General features: G+C 43.9%; 1 protein-coding gene across 1 annotated transcript; it reads right to left on the reverse strand.

Annotated features, from left to right (window-relative positions):
* Window positions 1-2,987: 2,987 nt before the first annotated feature.
* On the reverse strand, window positions 2,988-20,463 carry PPP1R36 (protein phosphatase 1 regulatory subunit 36). The gene is made up of 10 exons (XM_048948302.1): window positions 20,415-20,463; window positions 18,898-18,978; window positions 18,110-18,231; window positions 17,932-17,998; window positions 17,005-17,103; window positions 13,501-13,641; window positions 9,046-9,085; window positions 7,626-7,807; window positions 7,354-7,542; window positions 2,988-6,534 (listed from the first exon to the last, which is right to left on the reverse strand). Exons 4-10 carry the CDS (start codon window positions 17,955-17,957, stop codon window positions 6,363-6,365), a joined length of 849 nt encoding a protein of 282 aa, XP_048804259.1. The 5' UTR covers window positions 17,958-17,998; window positions 18,110-18,231; window positions 18,898-18,978; window positions 20,415-20,463; the 3' UTR covers window positions 2,988-6,362.
* Between the last annotated feature and the right edge of the window lie 1,143 nt (window positions 20,464-21,606).

Genomic DNA, 21,606 nt, shown 5'->3' on the forward strand with positions numbered 1-21,606 from the left:
AGTACAATGTTGTTTACTTCGAAAGGAATATGTCAGTGATCTTTGCTAAATATATATATATCTATATCAAGAGACAATTCTTATCCTGTGATAAGAGGTAATATTTAAGATCATTTAAGCAATAGGAGATTCTTGATATTTACACTGAGTTCCTGGATGTTTTACCCAGCTTCCCTGCTTTGCTAGCAAACTTCTGCATGGTGCTGTGTATCAGTTGTCCTATCCCTAAAAAAACCATCTCCTCTGGAGTGGTACTTGAGTCGCAGCAGTTCTGACCATGGAGAGAAGGACTACAATTGAAAAAAGAGTCACAGAATCATTAAGGTTGAAGAAGACCACTAAGATCATCCAGTCCAACCAAATACAGTCCCAGTCACAGCAAGCACAAATTAACACAGGAATCAAACCCTGTTGGGAAATCAACTCTCAGAATTGCACCAAAGCCTATTACTTTAACACAGATATGCTCTCAGCAAGTTTTCTCAGATTTCCATGGTCACACAACTGCTGCTGAAAGACTGAAGTTGGGACTTCCTTCAGCCAATAATTCAGATGCAACATCAAGGACTGTTGAAAGAAATGACAGAAAATGTCAATTTAATTACTAATAAGCACAAACAACTCACCCTGTTTAAAGCATAGTTCTTACTGCAGAGTTAAGCTTTGTTCTTTTAGGACTTTACTCCCCAAGATTTCACCATCCACGGAGAGAGGCTCCAGGACATTGTGGCTCCTCCTGGCCAGGCACCAATGGTCGGCGTGTCTCACTTGTAGAGATGCAGGCCAGGAAAAACTGCTTCCAACCAGTAGTCTGCAGAGGATTCAGTGGCCCAAAAGGCAGCCCTTCTGAAATAGTGTCAAAATAAAGAATGACAAAAGGTCCAAAACACTGATTAAACCTAAATTACTCTAAATTAAACCTGAACTACTTACAGTAGCTTTCCTGCGGGAGTGAACTTGCTGAACCAGCAGCTGTGTAACACCACCTGAAGCAGGAGCTGCTCGGGGACAAAGCAAAAGCATTGCAAGAAACTGAGGCCTTCGTAGGGTTTCAGAGTGCACTGGAGGTGTGCCCAGAGCTCCCAGGTCTGGTAGCAAGAGCTGTGAAGATGCAGCAGTGTGTGTGCCAGCCCACCCCAGCAACAGAGTGTTTGCCCAGGGAGCTTATAGACAGCATGTCTGCTGGTGACTAACCCCCTGGCAAGAGCTTCCCTGCACTCTGTGCTGCTATTGTAAGTGCTGCCAGCTGGGTAACACAAGAACACATCGGCTCCCAGCTGCCACAGTTGCTCAAACGGACGTCAGCACTAAGTCAGAGCTCAGGCTACCCAGGGCTCTTGGACAGAGAGCTGTTAGGGGCTCGTGAGGACTTCAAAGAGTGTGACACCAGTATCTTGAGCACTGGGAGGATCTGGACCACCTATTGCAATACATACAGCACACCTACAGGGTGACAGATCAGAATGGAGCAGCAGAGAGCACTGTTTAAGTGCTACTAATCCTCCTGGCCCATGGTCAGAGACCTTCCCATTGGCTGCATTCCCCGTGCCACCACTATTACCTTCTACTCTATACTTCCATGGCCTATGGGCCCATTCAAAGGCTGGCTGGCATTTAGGCCATGCTACATTCAGTGTTGCACATTTTAAGGCATATGCATCTTATTTCCAGGGGACTTTTCAGATTATATTCAGACATCTACTAAGAATCACAGAAAAAAAATAGGTTGGAAATGACTTCTGCTAGGCTCTCATGCAATCTCCTGCTCAACGAATAAGCAGGTTTCTCAAGGCCCGATTTAGCTGAGTTTTGAGTTCATCTAAGGGTAGAAATTGAACACATTTTCTAGGCAACTTGCTCCACTGCTTGAGAACCCTCACTACAAAGAATTTTCTTCCTTATGTCAATCTGAACTGCCTCCCATTCGGTCCCATGGATCTGTATATGTCCATTTTATGTAAGACACCCCAGCATGACCATCTGCAGGTAGTATCTTTATCTTCCAAGCTCTGCCTCCTGACACAGGTAGCCAGGAACAGACTATAACAGTAAATACTGAGGCAAACAAAATGCTGAGAACCTCTGAATTTTCCATGTTGTTCATCCAGCTCACCTGCCTTGTTCAGCAGTGGATCCACATCTTGGTTTCCCTATCACTGCTAACACACCCGTAGAAACTCTTCCTGTTGTTTTTCATATCGTTACCAGCAGCACCATGTCAAGACATTGTCCTGACCCACTCAGGAAATGTGAATTGCTTATGCCCTACTGTTTCCTGCCCAGCAGATGTCATGTTGGTTAATATCTCCTGTAAAAGTCAAGACTTGAAACACTGACACTTATTTCATGTTTCTGGAGGCTTCATCTGTTTTGTCTTTTTGACCAGGTGATCTGCAGCAAATGCCTACCACAATGTGTTTGGCTTTCCTCTGATCCTGTCCCATAAGCTTCTGACCAGCCCATCACACAGTGCACAGAACTCCATGCATCAGAGCTGCTCCTCTTTGTACAGAGCACAACCACCTCTTACATCTCGCCCTCCTCTTTCCTAAAATGCATAAATCACAGCACTTCAGGGATGAGAGCTCTTACAGCTTCTGAGTACAAAGGACAAAGGGTAGGTCAATCCCTTGCCTATCCAGGTCTGCAACACCACGTCTCCAAGTCCAATCAATATAGAGATCTGGGCACTGTCTTAAGACGACCTGCTACAAACACCTAAATTAGATGTTGCACCTCCTTCTCTTGATGATTACATTGAAAAAATGCTAATGGCAGCCTTTGGGCAAGTCTTAATCCACAATACCTATACAGCACAGTAAAAACATGTCATGCATACTATGCCAGGTTCAGTAGAAGGAATAACTATCCTTTATAACATAGTAAAGACAGATGAACAATGGAAGCCCTCTCCAGAGATCTAGTTTCCACAGCAGGACTGCAAATTCAGGAACTGCTGTACTTGCCGAGACACCATCATAGCTGCAGTGCTTGTGTTGGCTTGGTACAGAGGGGGAAAAGTAAGGAGCATCACAGAGGGAACTCTTTGGAAGTCAGACCTTGTTGGGACCAGCAGTCTCAGGAATGTGTGTACAGAAACAATTTGTGATTGTTTCTACTTTATTCAAAGAAAAGGAAAAAAGACTATTTATTGTTTTGTAAATAATGACACCAAGAAATACACTGCATTAATATTATTATATCTCTTCCAAATGGAAGGGCTGTAACAGATGACAGGATAATTACAGCCTGTTCTTTCAAGCTTTCTCACATGAAGATGAGCCAGAGTAAGAATATCTCCACATTCTGTGAATTGCAGTTTGTTTTATTTTTGTTGCAAACTGTAAAAATCTCACCACAAACATTCTGATATAGCCTGAGCCACAAGAACCATAACCGGTGCATGATAATTCCAGTGTGGTTTGCTTGCAAGGTGAAGGTTTTAGTCCCATCCAGTTCAGGAACACATGCCACCACCATTTGGAAGCTTTGCTTAAGAAAATCCAGACTGACAGCTTCCTCTCATAGTGCAAATCATTGCCTGGTCTCCAGTCTCACCGCCGCTCTCTTTCCCCCAGCATACCTGGAGGTAAAAAGGCATCACAAGCATCACGCCCATCCCCTGGTGAGGAGCAGCCAAGGTGATGGTGTCAGCAACCTGTACAAAGGAGCTGCTATTTCTCCTGGGCTGGCTGGTTGGTTGGTAGGTGCAGCTTGGCTTTCAGAGGGAGATGAGCAGCAGAACAAACAGGAGCGATGAGAAGCATCTTCAGAGCTCTGTCAAGGATTCCTGAATCTTTTGTTTAACTGAGAGGGCAAAGGAGATGGAGTAAAATGGTGGACCCCAGGCAGAGGAGGGACACTGGCAGGATCATGAAACAAGATGGTGCCTTTCACCACTGCAGCATCTGTTAGGTCCCTACTTGGCTGGAAGCAACAAAAAGCCATATTACCAAAGGCATATGGAAGCGTTATTCTCCTATGCAGCAAATGTAACTGCATGAATACATGTCTGAATCCACATAAAAATGGACAAAACCTGTTATTAGCTGATAAAGTGCTGCTTTTGACCTATCTTTCTTGCAGAGGAAAACGAGAAGGCTCAGACTGCTTTTCCCTGTATATCAGACACCAGCCTCTAACAGAACAAGATGAACCAACAGGACCACAAAGAACTTGCAAGAGCCCCAGGCCCTGCCATGTGGGCTCAGATTGCTAAGCCCTGCAGCACTGCTGCTGTGAGTGCTGCCTTCATGGGTTACTGCCCTGAACCCCTCCAGAATACAGATAGAATGGATGAAGTCTATACTGCTTCTTTCCATACCACAACTACACACAGTGGTCATTCCACGTCTCGGTGGATCTCCCTGCTGCAATGCCACCTCTCTCCCAAGTGCAAAGCCTGAAACCTCTCCGGGCAGGGTTTCCTTCATTAATCATCAGGCAGACGTTTCTTTTTTTTTTTCCTCTGTTTCTTTTTCCATCTCCGAGCTGCAAAGTTTCCTGCCAACTTTCTTCTTGGTGTGAATTTCTACAACAGAGCAAAATAACTTCTGAAAATAGACACGTACACTCGAAAGCCTGACACACCCTATATGGAGCCTGTGAGTGGCACAACCATAATCCAAGACATTATCAAGACACAAGGGTATGCTAGCAGCATTTGATTAAAGTTCTGAGCAAGTCAGCCCTAAGAGAAGAAAGTAAATGGGAACTCAGTAAATGCTGCTGCACAGAACCCCTGGCTCTTTTCATCACTCGGAGGCATTTGAATTTGTATTGCTTATGGCAACCCTAGGTTGGGCAGGTTGTTCTGATGCAGCTGGCATGCTCTGAGTCCCTGTGAAAAAAGAAATGCATGGAAATGGCCAATCTGCCGTGACTTCCTGATAATGACACTGCATGCAAAGCCTATGGGAATAAAAGCCAGTAGTCTCATGATACACTTCTGAGCTCTGCCTGTCATTAACAAGGGTGGGTTTTTCAGAGTGATATTCTCCCGGGCCAAATAACAGGAGACCGATAAATAAAGCTTGTCAACTGCCCTTTCTGACTCACTCTCTCCTGCTGGAAGGATGACTCACTGTCATGTGTGCAAGGCTGCCAGGTCTTGCTTACATGCTTAAACAGGTATGGGGTGTCTGTGTTAGACATCCATTGCCTCAGAAAAAGCAGAGCTCAGCCCTGAGAAGGTAACCCTGGAAAGGACTCTGCTGACTAAAGGACCTGAACTTCAAAGTATTTCTCAATCCTTTCTAGAAAGTTCAAGGCTGTTGTTAGATGGCCCAAAGCCATCACTGAGGACTTGGCTTACTATCACAGTGTCTTAAAAACAGAACTCGCTAGGACCATCGGGTTTTACTCAGAGTGTGCCATACAGCATGATGCAGATGCAGACAAAGATAACTGAGACCAAGCCAAGGCCTCCTAAAGCAGAAACTGAAAGACTTCTCCCAACACCATGAGAAGGAAGCTATGAAGTAGACTCCCTTAGCTCCAGGTATTGGCCAACATCTTGCTGCATCATTCAGTAGAGAAACCATGTTGCTGCAGGGCAGTGATAGCACAATTGCCTCTTGCATGTCCAGCCAGCTATGCACCGTCCAGGAGTAGTTCGTGCCGCTGGGAGAGAGAGTTGCACATGCTGTTGCCCAACCAGACTCCCAGGAAACCTGCAACCAAAGCACCATTTGAAGGTCTTGCCACCAATTTTATGATCATAAGAGCACTAACCTGTCTGCCCAATGTGAACGCAAATGTAAAACTTGGAAAGTTAATTCTGAGTAAACTTCACATGAAGATTCCTCTTTGCTAACTATTTTCACAGTGAGTCATAAATTAGGCTACAAAATATTAGAACTAAATGAGAGGTGATGGAAATTAAAAAAGGAGTAAACAATATATCAAAGATTCAAGAGTAAGTTCCTTTAAAAGGACAGTTTAAGGAACTTCAGGCCATAGTAAGTCATGTCTCCTGGTTACTTTGCTAATCCTTTAAAAAAATGAAGTCTGTCATTAAAATCAATGATCATATTCATCTGCAGGTGTCAAAGCCCTTCCCCAAATAAGTCAGTAAAATAACTTCTCAGAAACGGAGAGAAGGCGGCATTCAGATGAAAGAGGAATAGTGACAGACCAGGAATTACAGTCCAGGTCTTCAGTCTCCCATGCAGATGCTTGTGTATTCAACTACCCCACCTCTGATAAATGATTTTGGCTTTTTAAGATGCAATTTCAAAATTATTTACTTAGCAACGTGAAACCATGCCACTCAACTTCAGCTAGTTGTTCTGGTTACGATCACCTTCTGCTGTTTGCTCTTGAGAATACAGCACTCTCTCTACTAAGCCTTTCTGAGGGCTTCACAGAGCTGATAAACTCAGATCTTTTGTCAGGACAAAGGAATGAGTCCTCGGTTTTTCTTGTTCTTCTCTTTGTTCTCGGTCTTGTTCTTGTTCTTCCTCTTCCATTGTCCCATCAGACTGGAGCAAAAAGGAATTTAACTCACTACAGTGAGCTCCAATGATGCCCACCCTGTTAGAAAACATGGTGTTAATAAGTTTGACATGACAAAGCAGAGGAAAACAGGAGAAAGGGAGAACAACTTGCAGTGTTTCCCAATAAAAACCAGCAAAGAAAGTTGCCTCATTTAGCTGGCCTGTGAATAACACAGTCTGCAGAGATTATCTTCTCTGCTCCAGGGACAAAGAACCACATACACACACAGCACCTCACACATTATGTCACGTTTCTGCCTGGAGTGTGCATGCACACAATACAAAATGTGTATGTCCAAGCGAAACTGAGCACTGCCTCAGAAGGTTGGCCCTATTGCACATCAGTTACTGTGCAGAAGTTATAAAAACTCAGCAGGCACCCAGTTTTGAAAGTGCTCACAAAACAATTACACGTGCATCTGTAGCAAGCTTCATTTTTTGGGAAATATTGGATTCACCAGCCTTATGTTGTAGATAGGTCTGAAGATTTTGTGTGTATGGTGCATTTTCTAGGTTGCCAGAAGTCTGAAAGATCCCGAAAATGAAGGCAACAAATGGATGGAGGGAAAAGTAGCATTCCTCCTATATGGCACAATCAGGCTTGAAATTTTTTGTTTTTATCCTAATCATTGGAAAAGGTTCTATTTCTATTGGCTTTCCCAGTAGCACTTCCCAGTTAACAAAGCAGTAGGATGGACAGTAGTTGCCTGTTCCCATAGGCAAATTCCCAGTCACAGAATCACAGAGTTGTCCAACGGTCCCTCTCTCAACGAGGAAGACTTAGCTGTCTGGCAGACTCTCTAATAGCACTGCCAAATCTATTTATGCCAAGAAATATCGCTTACTTATCGCTTACTTGGTAGTGAGCAACTGTGAGAAGTCTGGTAGGATGTCACACGAGCAGGGCTGTGGGTCTCTGCCCCGACAGTAGTGGCTCTGGGAGCGGTACTGAGCGCTCTCCTTTGGTAAGGGCAGCAGTGTGCTGAGCACAGGTGAGTGCTGGTAAACCATGCTGTTTATGGATGGATGCTTGGCACTGACTTGTCTTGAAAGAAAACAGAGATGTTATCTTAGTGTATTCGGACTGGACAGGTTACCTAAGGGCTCATCAGTATGTCAAATGTGTACCTCTGACGTGGTAATCTCACTGCATTTGCATCAGCAGTCTGCAAAGAAACATGGTTCCTGTCTCTTAAGGCAAGATTGAACATGTCAGAGCAAAGGAGCCTGCCGATTTCTTCCCGAATCACTTGGAAGTGCTTCCGCCTGAACACAAGCCAAGTCACGTAGCTGCAGAAGTTGTAGAAGCCCTAAATTGAAAACATGGATCCCATTTTCACTGGGAAAAGTTTCAGAACCCCACCGTGTCCTACAGAGCAGGTTGGCATGACTACAGTAAAAGCCAGCAACAAGTCTGACATCAAACCTCACCAGTGAAGATCTGAAAGCACCATTTTCTTTAAAGGTGCAGAGAGAGATGAGGCTAGAAACACAGCTCAGAGGGATCTCACCTTGCGGAATCTGGTCAATTGAGTTTAGCTTCACTGCTAGGAACTATGAAATGAACTGAGGATCACCACCCAGTTTCCTTCTATAATCAATGGAAAGAGACTGGTGTGATGAGTCATTCTGCAGAGGTTCTTATCACACTCATTTGTCCCAATAGGCAACAGTTCATCCCTGGCCGAGCTTCTCCTTGTCTGCATGACTGTCAGAGTGGCCTGAGGGCTTAGGATGATGGGACAGCTATTGTTTGGGCAACTGGAGTTAGACAAGATGATTCCCACCCTAAATGACAGCATTTTGATCACAGAAAATATTACTAACAAATACGAACTCATTGCATCTTACCTTCATGTATCTGCTTGCTGATTAAATAGGATTGTCTAGGTTATCACACCATGTTAACACTCATGATTCCTGGCACCAGCTGAATCAACACCCAGAAAATCAAACCTCTACTGAGGTTCCTGAAAAGATGGTATCACTGGAACTACGGTGTACCCTTGAAATTCAATCCACAGTCCTCCTGTTTGAAGGAAAGTCTGTACATTTTGAGTAGTATAAAATATGATTTTGGCCCTAGTGTTTTATATTAATTTATCAAAGCCCTGCTACACAGAAAGGCTCAAATTCCTCATTGGGCTGGATGTAGCAGGCCAGAAGAGCTTACTGCCATCTAAAAATGTTGCCAAGTACAATGGAAATGAAAGAAGGCTGTGAAAGAAAAAATCATGAGGTCATTGGCAAGAAACCAACAGACCAGGCCTCCCAGGGGGATCTCAGTCTGTGATAGGAACTGCCTTGGCTCTGAGAGTCACAGTAGGAGTGAAAACCTGCTCTGCAGGGCACAGGGGTGATATTTAGGCACTGCAATCTAAGCCCAAGAAGTTAAATTTTACTGAAGGTGCTCTGCCGTGCAAGCAAACCACTGGGAAGACCAGAAGGAAAGCAGAAGGCTGTCTGCACCATTTGAACGTGCAAGGGAGAGACATGGTCTGGGCTGACACTCAGTCAAAATCTCCATTTTTCTCTCTATCTTTCTTACCTCAAAGAAGTTCCGATCTTTCTGCAAAGACGTTTTTCTCCTAAAGCAGTGAAAAAGAGCACAAAATTAATAGCAGCCACCATCCTTTCAGTCCTCCTAACACAGCACTGAACACGATTCACGAGGCTACTGCCAAGCTGGCATTTCACCACAGCAGTAAGTTGCTGCTGGTGAATCCTCATTACGAGTGTGCAGAGACCCACTGTCTAAGAGAACAACAGGACTTCTGCATTGCGTCAGAAGTAGAAAATGCAAAATACTGTATGGCTCATTTAATTAAATCCAACAAACAAAGCTGGATGTGAACAGCAGGCGAGGCTCCCCACTATGCTATGTAAACTGAACCCTCTGCTTGGGCCTCTCAAAAATGGCCAGGACTGATCTAACCCAGTTCCCATTGAAGCAAACAGAAAACTCTTCCTGACATCGCTGGTAGCAGAGCTACCAAGAGTACAAAGCCAGGCCAACATTGAGACAATATACTTCGAAAAACAGAAGGGAAAACCCTGATGCATTTCCAAGAGGAAATGTATAACATGTACAAAAATGACAAAGTGCACTTTGTTAAAGTGCAGTTTGCCCAGTGGAAGCCTAAGAGATATTCACACCACCCACTTGTGCCTGGGGATTCTCATGGAAAGACAAATGACTGTCCATCATGGAAACAGCCATCAAAGCGGGGGGTGATGCACACATCCCAAAAGCCACTCCATTCTCCTGAAGCTAGCACAGCTCATCCCTGTGTAAGGGAAAGCAAGTTTGCCAGCTTTCAGATCTCCACAGATCTGGCTCCACTCCGCCAGATACAAGTGAAATCCTGCCTCTGTGCCAACTCACCAACTCCTGAAATGTCCCTTACCTTCCTGATGGCATCAACTGTTCCACACCCCTAGAGCACACCCAGCTGCCATCACCCCAGAAACACTGCAGACCATGAAGGTAACACCTTTCAGTCCAGTATCTCTATTTACAATTTCCTAACTTTCACTGATAGGTATATTGAGCAGGAGGACCATGCATCTCCCTGCCTAGCTCTCACCAGTCATACCTCTCCTGATGCTTCAGGTGACAACCCAAACTCCCTTGTTGCGCAAGGGAAAAGAAACCTGAATCTTCAAGCATGGCATGGCCATTGGTTCAAGCAGATCTCCCAGATAACTTCAGTGCTTTTGATTCCTTATGAATTCTGGAAAAGCACAATATTTTGTCTTCAGAATACCCGAGCAGAGGAACACCATGCAACCCCAGCTTCTTAAACCTTAATGTAAAACTCTGCTTTGCCTTTCAGCATTAGATAGCTCATGCGGTGTCTTAGAATCACTTCCCAGTTTAGCAGAGGAACCTATACAGAGGCCAGAAACAGAAACTAACACCAATAATTAAAATCAAATAGGGGGTCTCCACCCTTCTTTCCCCCAATGCTTTATTCCCTCAGACAAGGTATTAGGCTAAGAGACCTGCTTGAAATAAAGCTTCCTAAGATAAGCATTGAACTAGAAGGTATCTCCCATTTCTAGGGCACAGTTGCTAATTACCTAGGGAAATACAGAAAGGGTTAGGAAAACATCAAACTTGCATTGAGATTCAGGACAGGATTTGCAAGAAACACGTGAAGGAGTGAGCAAAGAACATCATGACTTCTAGAAATACAGGAACAGTGCTTTTCTTGGAGCTACCAGGGTGACAGAAGGAGCTCATGCATGGAAGACGACATTAGCACAGCTGAGGTGAGCATGGGGTTTGGATCTAAGAAGATAATGGCTTCAGATATCTACAGGAACTACTGTTCTGTGCTCATGGGGTAACGCTTCGTGTGCTTTAGCAGCTCCCTCAACTACAGCTGTGACTCTAGGTTCACGGATCAAGTCAGCTTCAGGGTTTGTAAGGGCTGACTCTGTTTGTGCCATTGATGCCTGCTGCTTTGGGAACGCTTTGTATTTTTCCCATTATGACAAATGCCCATAAGGAAGCTGGCACCACAAAAAGGTTGCGCAACCCCCATCAACTTAAAAGGAGAAAGCCAGACACACCTATTCCTTCCTCAGCGTTGGAGGCACAAAAGAACTAATGCTAACACACAAATAACAGGTCTGGAGGGACTCCCTCAAATTCCAGTCTGGGAGGATATCAAACTAAGGTTCTAATGCTGCAGTTTACAATTCATACAGATGGTTACAATGAGGATGTCCTCCATCTAATCTTCTTTTTTTAAATATTCAGAGAAAGACTTCACATGGAAGATCAATAATTGCATATGAATACATGGACATTTGGCATATCTGGAAGGGAAAACAGTTTCCCAACATAGCATAACATTTCTGTAATATGTTGCTATGGTGAATTACCAGAAGAAGCAAAAGCTTCAACACCATGGATGGGTTATAACAAAATATCATGAAACTAGGAGTTATAAATTACCAATAGTTTCTCAGCTTTTAAATCAAACATTTTTCAAGTTAAAAAAAAAAATTATCAAAAGTAACCCTTGCCACAGTTTCCATTTTGACAAAGGACATTTTCTATCCCAAAGTATGTGCACTGAGAAAATTCCTAATCTGCTTTTACAATTGAGAGTCTTAATCAGTTCTGTCCCTTAGCTCCTGTTTTTGGCAGTTCATGTAATGATGATCTGGGAGGCTCCAGATAACATTTAAGGCTAAACTGAGTCAGCTTGGAAGGGTTTATATTTATGTAATTGCTGCATGGTATGAGAAGTGCTGTGTGTTGTGACATGCTCAGCATTAGCCTAACTCTGAAGTCCGCTGGAGTCAGCTACCACCACCCTGCTATGAGTAACTCTGGTCTCTCTTCATGCAACACCTTACATTGCAAATGTGTTAAGACACAGCCCTTTTCTGGCTCTCTGTGTTTTTACAGCCCAGACATCAGCGTCCCAAGCCACTGCCAGTTTCTAACCCCGACTGTGATGGAAATACTAAAGAAGACAGTTTCCTATTTCAGCTCTCTGCTCTCATTCCCATGCCATTGGGTTTGGTTCTCTCTCTTTGTGTGTGTTTGCCACTAGACCTCTTTTCTCAATCCTGCATATTGCTGTCCACCAGACAATACAATGAGTAAACAGGCAGCAGAGCTAACCAGCTGGGTATGCAGCACAGGCTGCTCTATCCAGCTGCATCCAGTCCTTGGATTCAAGCTGCTTTTCTGCACTCATACTGGGTCTCATAAGTGCAGGCATTAGGGCCACCCAATAGAAACAGTGAATGCTGTCGTGATGTTCCCTGTCCAGCCAACAGGAAGGTTAATGGGATGCTCTACTCAGCAGAAATCTAGAAGCAGGAATTTGGTACACAACACCACTGCCAGGAATACCCTGTGAAATACCAATGTGCCAGGATACAGAAAGAATGTGCTGTACAATTTCAGGATCCACTGATTTGTGACATGGGAGCACACTAAAATGAAAGCCCTACTGGAACAGCAGTCTCCAGTTCCCCTTTACTTCCACCCTGTACCTTCCCCTCTTGACTAGGAGGAAATCCAGGTTCCTCCAATTGCAGACAACAGTAAGGCTGCCAGAAGCCATGCTGCAGAAAGGCAGGAGAAGGATTGTGACTCCTATGGAGGACTGGCAGCAGTTTCACAGCAACTGATATTGGAAAAACGTGCCTGAAACTGCTCTGAGAAGATCTCAACCAGTCTAATCTCAAGAAGATCTCTACCAGTCTAATCTATCTTCCCTGCTTCCCTACTCTTCTAACAGCCATAGTTCCCAAGCACAACCTTTTCTTGTCTCTAGTCCCTTCATTTGCCACTCTTCAGGAGCACGTTCTCCTGCACTCACTAACAGTCTTAGGCTCTCTGACTTGGTATAAACAGAAACTTACGCAGGTATCAATGGCAACCAGCAAGCACACAACTATTTTCTTTCAAGGTTTAGTCAAAATGGCAGGGGTGAGATGTGTGGTTGGCCTTGCTTTTTGCCCTGCTGACTTTCACGCTGAACCCAACAAAGTTTCCTGCTCTGTATATCTAGCAAGGCTTCCACATACCAGGGCTAGAATTTCACCATCTGGTATCCAGAACGCTGCCTACAACTTGTTGTGTCAAATCAGTTGGCAACAGCTCATCAGAAACTCTTCTGGAGCTAGTTACTGGCTAGAACCGCAGGGAGATCAGCGCACATCTGTATCTCATAGAATCATAAAGGTTGGAAAGACTACTGAGATCATCCAGTCCAACCATCAGCCCATGCCTGTGACCACTCCAGGCCAAGTCACTCAGTGCAACATTTATCCTTTCCTTGAAAACTTTGAGGAACAGCAACTCCCTTCCTTCCCAGGCAGCCTGTTCCAATACCTCACCAGACCTCATCGTCCTCTTGTAACCCTTAGACTGACAAGAAGCACGGCCTTGAGCCTTCACTGGTATCACTCAAAAGAGGCCTTGGGCTGCTGCGGCCCTTGACTTGTCAAGGAAAATCATTTCTTGGCTTACTTTCCACGAGATGTGCGACTCTTCTCTGCTGTGCCTCTCTCAAGAACAAAGTTACTGTAAACTTTGGCAAGGTAAATCTTGGCCACCGCTAACTTTGCCAACACATCATCCATTGCTTTATTTTCCAGAAAAATCACAGACCTGTTTAAAAGAAAAACAAAAAAGAAAAACAAAAATAAAATTAGGGAAGGGATGCTAGAAAGAATGACAGTTCCTGAGAAGTAATCATGTCTTTCGGGAACACAAGCCAACACACCACATGACAACACCTTCATGTTGCATCAAGGCCAAGCTCAGGAGCTCCCAGCACAGCTCCACAGTGCTGCAGGGACCGCCAGGCCTGGTGCTTGGACTCAGACAGCCTCTTTTGCCCTACAGAACTTGCAGGCTCCACGCCTGCAGCTTTTTAGGTTGCTGTCTTTGATCTCACATAGCTTATGAACCCTTTTCACAGCCTACATGAAAGCCCTAGAGGTGCACAGGGATGTCTCCAGGCACAGACTCTGCAATTGAGCAGCCTGGAGCAGAGGGGTTGGCTCATTCAGAGACACCACTTACTCCTCTTCAGAAAGGCACACAAAGCACTTTTGGGATGGCCTCTAAATAGGAACGGCTGACCCCACAAGCCTGTATTTTAAACCACTTCAGATCAAACGCTAAGGAAATGCCAAGCCAAAGAGCTTTCTATTTCCCCTGTAATCCACCCAGCTGTCTCCCAGTCCTGGGAGCGCTGCAGGCCTAAAAGTTGCCAGCCTCCTTCCACTCTGGGGAAAGCTGTTTTATCTGTCCCTGATGGCCTCCAGCTGTAAAGCTTCCCACACAACCCACCTTTAATAATTAGGACAATTACTCCAGGCTTCTCAAGGATAATTGCTGATAAAATTCAGCAGATTCTCCTTAAAAGACATGAAAGAAAGTAAGGGGGAAAAAAATGCAGGACAGATATAATAGTCTGTGTTCCATTCATGTTTCATTCACCACTGTTTAGCTTTTGTTCTTAGTTGCATATTTCAGAGGTGAATACTCTTAGGCTGTCTCCAGCAGGGCAATGCTTCACGCCTGCTGCTTTGGAAAACTGGTTGGTTGCTTTTGAAGTTGGTTACAAGATCTTCCTGAACCTAAAATAAGCCAGGCAAACCTCAAGCTTAGATTTACGAAGAATCGGCGTAGCATCAAGAGAAGATAAGGTCACAAGGAGTTTCAGACATCCAGATTCATACTGGTTTACTCCTACAGGAACTCCTTCTGACGTAAGAAAATACAATGTGCAAAAGCAATGCCTTCTTAAGGATGGTCTTAGATAAGGATGGTCTTAGACAAGGATGGTCTTCTGCTTCAGGAGGTTAGCACACACAAGGTCTGTAAGAGCAGCTCAAGAACTACACAGACATTGGATGTGTCTGCTGTGTGGGAACATCAGGCTGCTAAAGGAGTAGGCAGGTCATCAAGCCCAGTCTTCAAGTAACCTGTCTGTCAGTTTAACTCTGAGCAAATTATAGGTGTCACAAACCAGACGCATGGAGGGGTACCAGCATGTCCTGCCTCCAGTCTGTCTCTGCCTGTGGCATATAGCCAGTACTACACAGGAAAGCAAAAAGGCTCTGAAATTAAATTACATCAAGAAGGAAGGGGAGGGGTTTTTCTTCATGAACAGACAAATTGGAACAGCCCTGAGCATGGGATTTATGTGGGATGGGTACAGGAAAGCAAATGGCTGTGCAGTTTTCCTTCACATCCTCTCAAGTACATAAGCATATCACATACCAAAGGATTCTTATCAGAAGTGTAATTTTCTGTTATTATGATTCTATTATATGGTTATAAAACCCCTTTCATGAGCTCACAGAGATCCATCTTCAGAAAAAAAAGTAGTTTTCTCCCTTGTCCCCACTACTTCCTACTAGAAGACTACTCCAGAACTTTACTGCACAGAAGGAAGAAGGCAGTGCTTCTTACTTTTGATTTGAAATACAGCATATACTAAGTTCAGAATTAGACCAGGTAGATAAGGGAGGAAATAGGAAGTCTTGGACACAGCGAAGCTGCAGTGTCAGAAAGTTCTTCATGCCTGCTCCTCCATGTCAGCTTAGGTGCAAGAACAATTAAGGATAAACTTCAACATTAAGTAAGATCTAAATATGCCTTTTGTAATTTTATTTTTCTTCTTTGTATTTATGCTTTGATAGATCAATATCCTGACTTTTGCATGGTAAATGTCTCTTCTTTGACCTTCTCTGATGTTACACTACATGCAAGCAATCCTGGCAAGGAAGCCACTTCCCTTCAGGGGAGGAAATGAATCTCAACATAGCAGTATTGCAAATATCCCTTTGGGAAGCTCAGAGCTCCTACATGCTTCCCACAGAAAGACAGCAGTCACTCTGGGAGCACTGCACGCCACAACACAGCAACAAGTGTCTTCTGGCAGAGATTACCCAGTGCTTATAGCTGGTAGCTACTAGTCACAGTCCCCCTGACCCAAGAAATAGAAACCCATGCTCCAATAGGTCCAAACTCCTCTTTGTTTGAGTCTGCTTCTGTATTTTCCATACCAGCTGATGACATGAGCCATGCTGAGATGTCATGGCCAAGGCAGGGTCTTCTTCATCCTCATGGACCTAAGACTTTTGTGTATGAAATTATGTTGATGATTTTCTTTATGTATGAATTATTCTTTGCACAATGAGAGAAACACCTGGCAATCTATGGAAATGGAATGAATTGCTCAAGACCAGCAATCCTCCAACCATCTCCAGATAAATCAGCCCCTCTTTATATAAGCCTTCATTACTTGTGAAGTAAACAATTTTGAGTGTTTTAATGAATTAATCAATTCTCCAAGATTATCAAAGAGTCCAGCAAATCATTAAAGTTTATTATAATTATGGTTTGTAGCTCTGTAACACTCCCACCCAAGGCACATAACCCTATAACATAGCAGCTCCTCAACTGTTCCTCTGGCATCCCCACTTCCAACTTTGCAAGGCAGCAAGTGTGGTCACACACCCTTACTTGGGAACTGCTTGCCTAGCAGATATTTCTCATGTTGTAACATGTTTGTAGCACTGAAGAGGCATCTGAACCTGGTTTGCATAGTTAGAAATGAATTCAATGTGACCCACGGCACAAATTAACACCCAGCAAACTCAGCTGTGCTTTGTGGGTGCTTCTGCAAGCAGAAAGGACTGGATGCTAATGCTGCTACTGGGAAATGTGATTTGGGGGATGGTGATTCGATCCAGGGCACACAAAGGTTTGGGTCATAGTAATGACTAGTTCAGATGTCCTGGGAAAGCACAGAAGCCAAAGGCGTAAGAGGTGTAACTGAGAGGTTTTTCTCCTTATATTTCCATATAGCAACCAGGCCAACATGCAGCTTGTGCTCAAGCAATAGTCCTTGCTCACATGCAGAATCCCACTGAGCCCACTGTAAAAACTTTCCTACGAGTTTGGATTTATTAGGGCAAATTCTGGGTACTTACACCCCTGACGTCCTATACTCACAAAATCAAGGATTGGGTTTTCTTTTCCAAGGCAATTTTTTCCAGGTAAAAAGACATGTAGAAAAGCAGGGCCATGAGGAACTCATCCAGTTTCTTATTCCTAAATAAAAGGTAGAAATGTCACTGGTAAGTCTGCAGCACCAGATTATTACAAAAAACAGCAAAGTCTCTGCTCAAGGGCCTGCACTATATTGAGCAACCCCCATGAGGTTGAGAGCCATTCAGAGCGAGCACTCCATCCCACAGTAAGACTTCGGAGGCCAAGAAGCACACTGAGCCACGGACTGAATTAGATATTACCACATTTGCATCCTCTAAGTATGTTTTGTGCACGAAGCATGCTGAAAGAGCAGCATTCTCCTTCAAAGAAAACAGGGGTTACTAAGATTCCCCTTCCCAAAGGACAGTATGGCTGAGACTCAAAATATACAGGTACATTCTTCAAACAAAGGCAGTGCAGGCACTGCCTAGCCCTGGTGATCTCAGGGGTACACCCTTAAGACGGTGCTCTGCCAACTGCCTCCTTGCTTTTAGCATACAGGGAAGTAATGCTGATAAATACAGCAGCAACCAATGAGCTCTGCATTCTGGCTGGAACAGCAGCAGCACAAGCAGGCAGCCTGGATGCCCTGTTGTGTGAGGCCCTCCTGGTGCAGGCAGCGTGACGGATGCTTTGCCAAACACTGAATTTAACTTAGGCTAAGATGAATAACGGTGTTCGGATTTTTAGGCCCAAGGCCTTGGCTTCCTTTAGCTAATGGAGTAGAATGCTTTCAAGCAAATGGTAGGATTATTTTTCTGCACATCAAGGAGAAAATGTATTTGCTTCCCATTAACCACCAGAGAAGCGATTTGAAACTTCTCACAGGATAGTGCCTCTGTTTCCTGATACACACACGATTCTCAAAACAGATTCTAAATGACATACCCCATAACTGCTGCAAATGGTAGCATGCGATGTGACTCATTTTCTTCTCTCAAAAGGAAAGCAAGATCTGAAAACAGAGCAAAAAAAAAATAATAGCTTCTCCAAGAATTGCTCAACAGCAGTAGAAATACTTCTATGGGCAATGCCTTGCTGATGCAGCAGACCAACAATTACTCACATTTGACATCATCCAGTGTGACATATTCATGTTTTATCCACTTTGACAGCTTATGAATTTTTTCCTCGTTGTCAGCAAGCCTTTTTTCAGGGACTGTAGCACTGCATTCATCTTGGAAAATGCTAGCAGTTGACCAATATGTAGTATTTAAAGACATTGTTAATTCCAGTCACAGAACAGTCACGTTATCTACCTGGTATGTACAGCCCTTATTGCATGCAGTTTCACAAAGCTGGGCAGTTAAGTGTGTTTGGCAGATACCCCAAAATAACTTTCAACTATTATAACCACAAAGCAGGCCGGGAATGTTGGGAGAAATAGGACATGTCACCTCCAAGGTTGCTTCTGAGTTTGCCCTTTTAGTTGCTAATATAATAAATTGCGACTATATTATTTAGATCAAAGATGTTTTAAGTAATGGATGAAAGTCAGCCACACCACGTTGTGAATTTATAAAATTAATAATAATACTTTAATCTTTGAAGTGCCTCACAAAGGTGAATTAATTACCTCACAATACTCTTTAGAGTAGATGAGAATTCTTACCTCATTCTGAGAGACCTGAACGCCTTTACCAAACTCACAGCAGGCTACTGCCTGAGCTGGCATTCAGCACGGGGCATGTCTGGCCCTGCTTCTCTGCTCAGACCACTTATCCGCCCTGCTGAAATGACAGGTGGCTCCTGCTTCACCTGTTGTGTTCAGACACGATCCTCCTACAAGTGATGAAATATTCCCACCCTAATAATCGCGTTCCTTCTTGAGCTAGCTCAGTGGAGTTGAAATACCTCTTTAATGTCTTGACACATATTTCCTGAAAGTGAGCGTTTTCTCCTTCGTTAAGGCTTTCCTCAGCTGCTGGACTGGAGCTGGAGTGTGAGAATGCAGTAGTATGAATTTACACTTCTAACAGCAGTGCAAAGAGGTCAACTCGCCACGATACAAAAACACATGTATTTCATCTTCTAATTGACACAAAGAAAATAACTGGGTTGTAGTGAGGGCCACATGAGACACTGATTTCAAGAACGCAGAAGCACAGAACAAGCAAAGGTTCTTCTGCTGTCTCCTGCATCACAGAAACCCTTCAAATCATCTGTATCTCAAGTGGCTTTGCCATCTTGATCCTAACAACATCAATGAATAGGAACCTTCTTTTAATTTCCATCTTAACCATATTATGTTAATGTACATATATGCACCTGACCTTCAGGTCCACTAATACTTTGTGTAGGAAAATAGAAGAGGGTTTTGTCTCTGGAATGATGTATTTTAAATGCAAAATGTAAAGATTTTCTTTGGGACTACAAATGGCAGAGGCAGCAAACATGGCTGGGGAATTTATTCCTGCCCCAGAGAGCACCACACAGAGCCAGCTGCATTCTGAAAACCATGAGACAAGTTGGCTGGAGCTGCTGAGACTCAGACCATGAAAGGCACCTGCATCAGCCTGTGGTCAAGGAACAAGTGAGTAGCCCAGCTTTACTATGACCAAGGCATGGGAGCTGCCAGTATGGCAGCAGGAACCACCCTGCCTGCCCTGAGCTTGGGAAGGGAAGAGGGGAGGATGTAGCTTTTCCCCAGTCGTTAAATGTATGGAAATATTTCAGCCAGGTAAAGTCTTGTTCTTCAGCTGCCACAGAAATGCAAAGCGCAGGTACATGCAATTTCTCTCCTGCAGAACTCTGGTTTCCCAAAAGGTTTGCAGTCCTGCAGTGCTCACTGCCATGCATCAGCCTGTGGACCTCCATCCCTTGATGCCAGGGAAGCAACTTGGCCCTTGCTGTCAGCACTGCTGCTCCAGCACATGGTTTCAGGCACACGGCAGGACTTGCACACACTTTCAGCAATTGAAGTAGATTCATCTTGAGAGCAGTACAGAGTAAATGCCTATTTCTGTTTTTCTCCATTAATGGGATAAATGTAATAGAATCATAGAATCGTAGAGGTTGGCAAAGACCACTAAAATCGTCTCATCCAACCATCAACCCATCACCACCATGCCCACTACACCATGTCCTTCTGCTGCATCTCCCCTCTTCTTGAAAACCTCCAGGGATGGTGACTCAGTGTCACAGAGTAACAATTACAAGCTCCAGTCTCAAAGAAAAACATCTACAGAATCATAGGATCACCAGGATTGGAAAAGACCTCTAAGATCATTCAGTCAAACCATAATATATACATGTTTAAACATATAGATTTGTCCTGCAGTTCAGGCAAAACATTACATTCTGATTTTACCTTACATGGAGCTGCTGAACCTTAAGCCTGTGTAATTTGAAACTGAACATCATTCTTTTACCTTGCAAATTCAAGTGTGTTAGTGTCATCTTTCCAGTACCACACGCCTGAAGTTAGTTTTATCGTCTGCAAGAAAACAGCATGCAGGTTACGTGTCATGAGCATTGTGCCCTTTTTCTCAGCCCCAGCTCAGCAAAATATTTATAAGACAAGCACTGTGCATATTGTCCATTGTATATCTTTCTTAAGTCTGCTTTTTACTCAGATGTTGACTGTGAATTAGCTAAACAGAAGATCTCTCAGATTAAAGGTTGCCAGCAAAAGACAGAAAAAACAGGCATCTGTCTTCTTTTATGTCTTTCAGATTGTGAATAAATCACCGAAAGTTGGCTAAAGAACATCAGTTCTTTGGTTGCTAGTGAATTAATAAAGGCTGAGAGATCAAATGTAGTTATGGATTAAACAAAGCATCAGTTTTATTTGTTTTTGATATTATTTATGTAATTGCAATGACTAAGCAGCAGCAGAAAGGAAGCCTTTGTTTAAAAATGGGATGGGCTGTGCACTTTGCTGATCTTCTGAGAACTTTAAATAAACACCAGAGAGAATCTTCAGGGAACGCTGAAGCAAACTGCCAGAGACAGGATTTTACAGTATCCATACCAAACCAACCCCCCCCATGGATTAGTCCCCTTCTTAATTAACAAGAAAGGCTTGCAAATCCTTAGCTGGTACTCGCAGGTCGCCTTTCAAGTAAAATGCATCCTGTTGCTGAAGTCCTTCTGCCTACAGAAGGGTGAATCAGGTGAAACACGAAGGCTTTCAGTGACTTTTTGCCTGGTGCCATTCCGACAGCCACAAGAGTCCCCGATTCTTGCTCAATTTAATTTGGTAGTAGAACACCAAGGTAAGTTCATGTCAGCAGCCAACAGTGCAGTGGTTAGACTGTGGAGATGAATATTAGGAAACAGTGGCTCTAATCCTTTGACAAAGAGCAGTTACTTAAACTTGTTGGTCCTAGTCTTCAGCTCCAGCTTTCTAATACTGGCTTACAATTTTCAGATGAAAATGACCATGCAAATGCAATACCTTTGTGTTACACACAAGGGAATATGAACTCGTGGAGGAAAAATGGAAAGCAGGGTGGCTTGGCAGAGCAACACCTACCACAGCCACACAGGCAGGAGGGAACACCAGGCCTGTATCTTTACAACACAGCCCAGTGCTCACTGATTTGGCTGAAGGATGGTGCC

This window comes from Lagopus muta, chromosome 6 (genome assembly GCF_023343835.1).
Source record: "Lagopus muta isolate bLagMut1 chromosome 6, bLagMut1 primary, whole genome shotgun sequence".
In the NCBI taxonomy this organism is placed as follows: Eukaryota; Metazoa; Chordata; class Aves; order Galliformes; family Phasianidae; genus Lagopus; species Lagopus muta.

What these genes read in the sequence shown, in the direction of transcription:
- PPP1R36 (XM_048948302.1), bottom strand. Translation starts at nt 17,957, where the DNA reads ATGCTACCATTTGCAGCAGTTATGGG. An exon ending in AAAACCCAATCCTTGATTTT is followed by an intron (nt 13,642 to 17,004) that starts GTGAGTATAGGA and finishes TCTTTTAAACAG; the next exon opens with GTCTGTGATTTTTCTGGAAA. An exon ending in AAGATCGGAACTTCTTTGAG is followed by an intron (nt 7,808 to 9,045) that starts GTAAGAAAGATA and finishes TTTTCAATTTAG; the next exon opens with GGCTTCTACAACTTCTGCAG.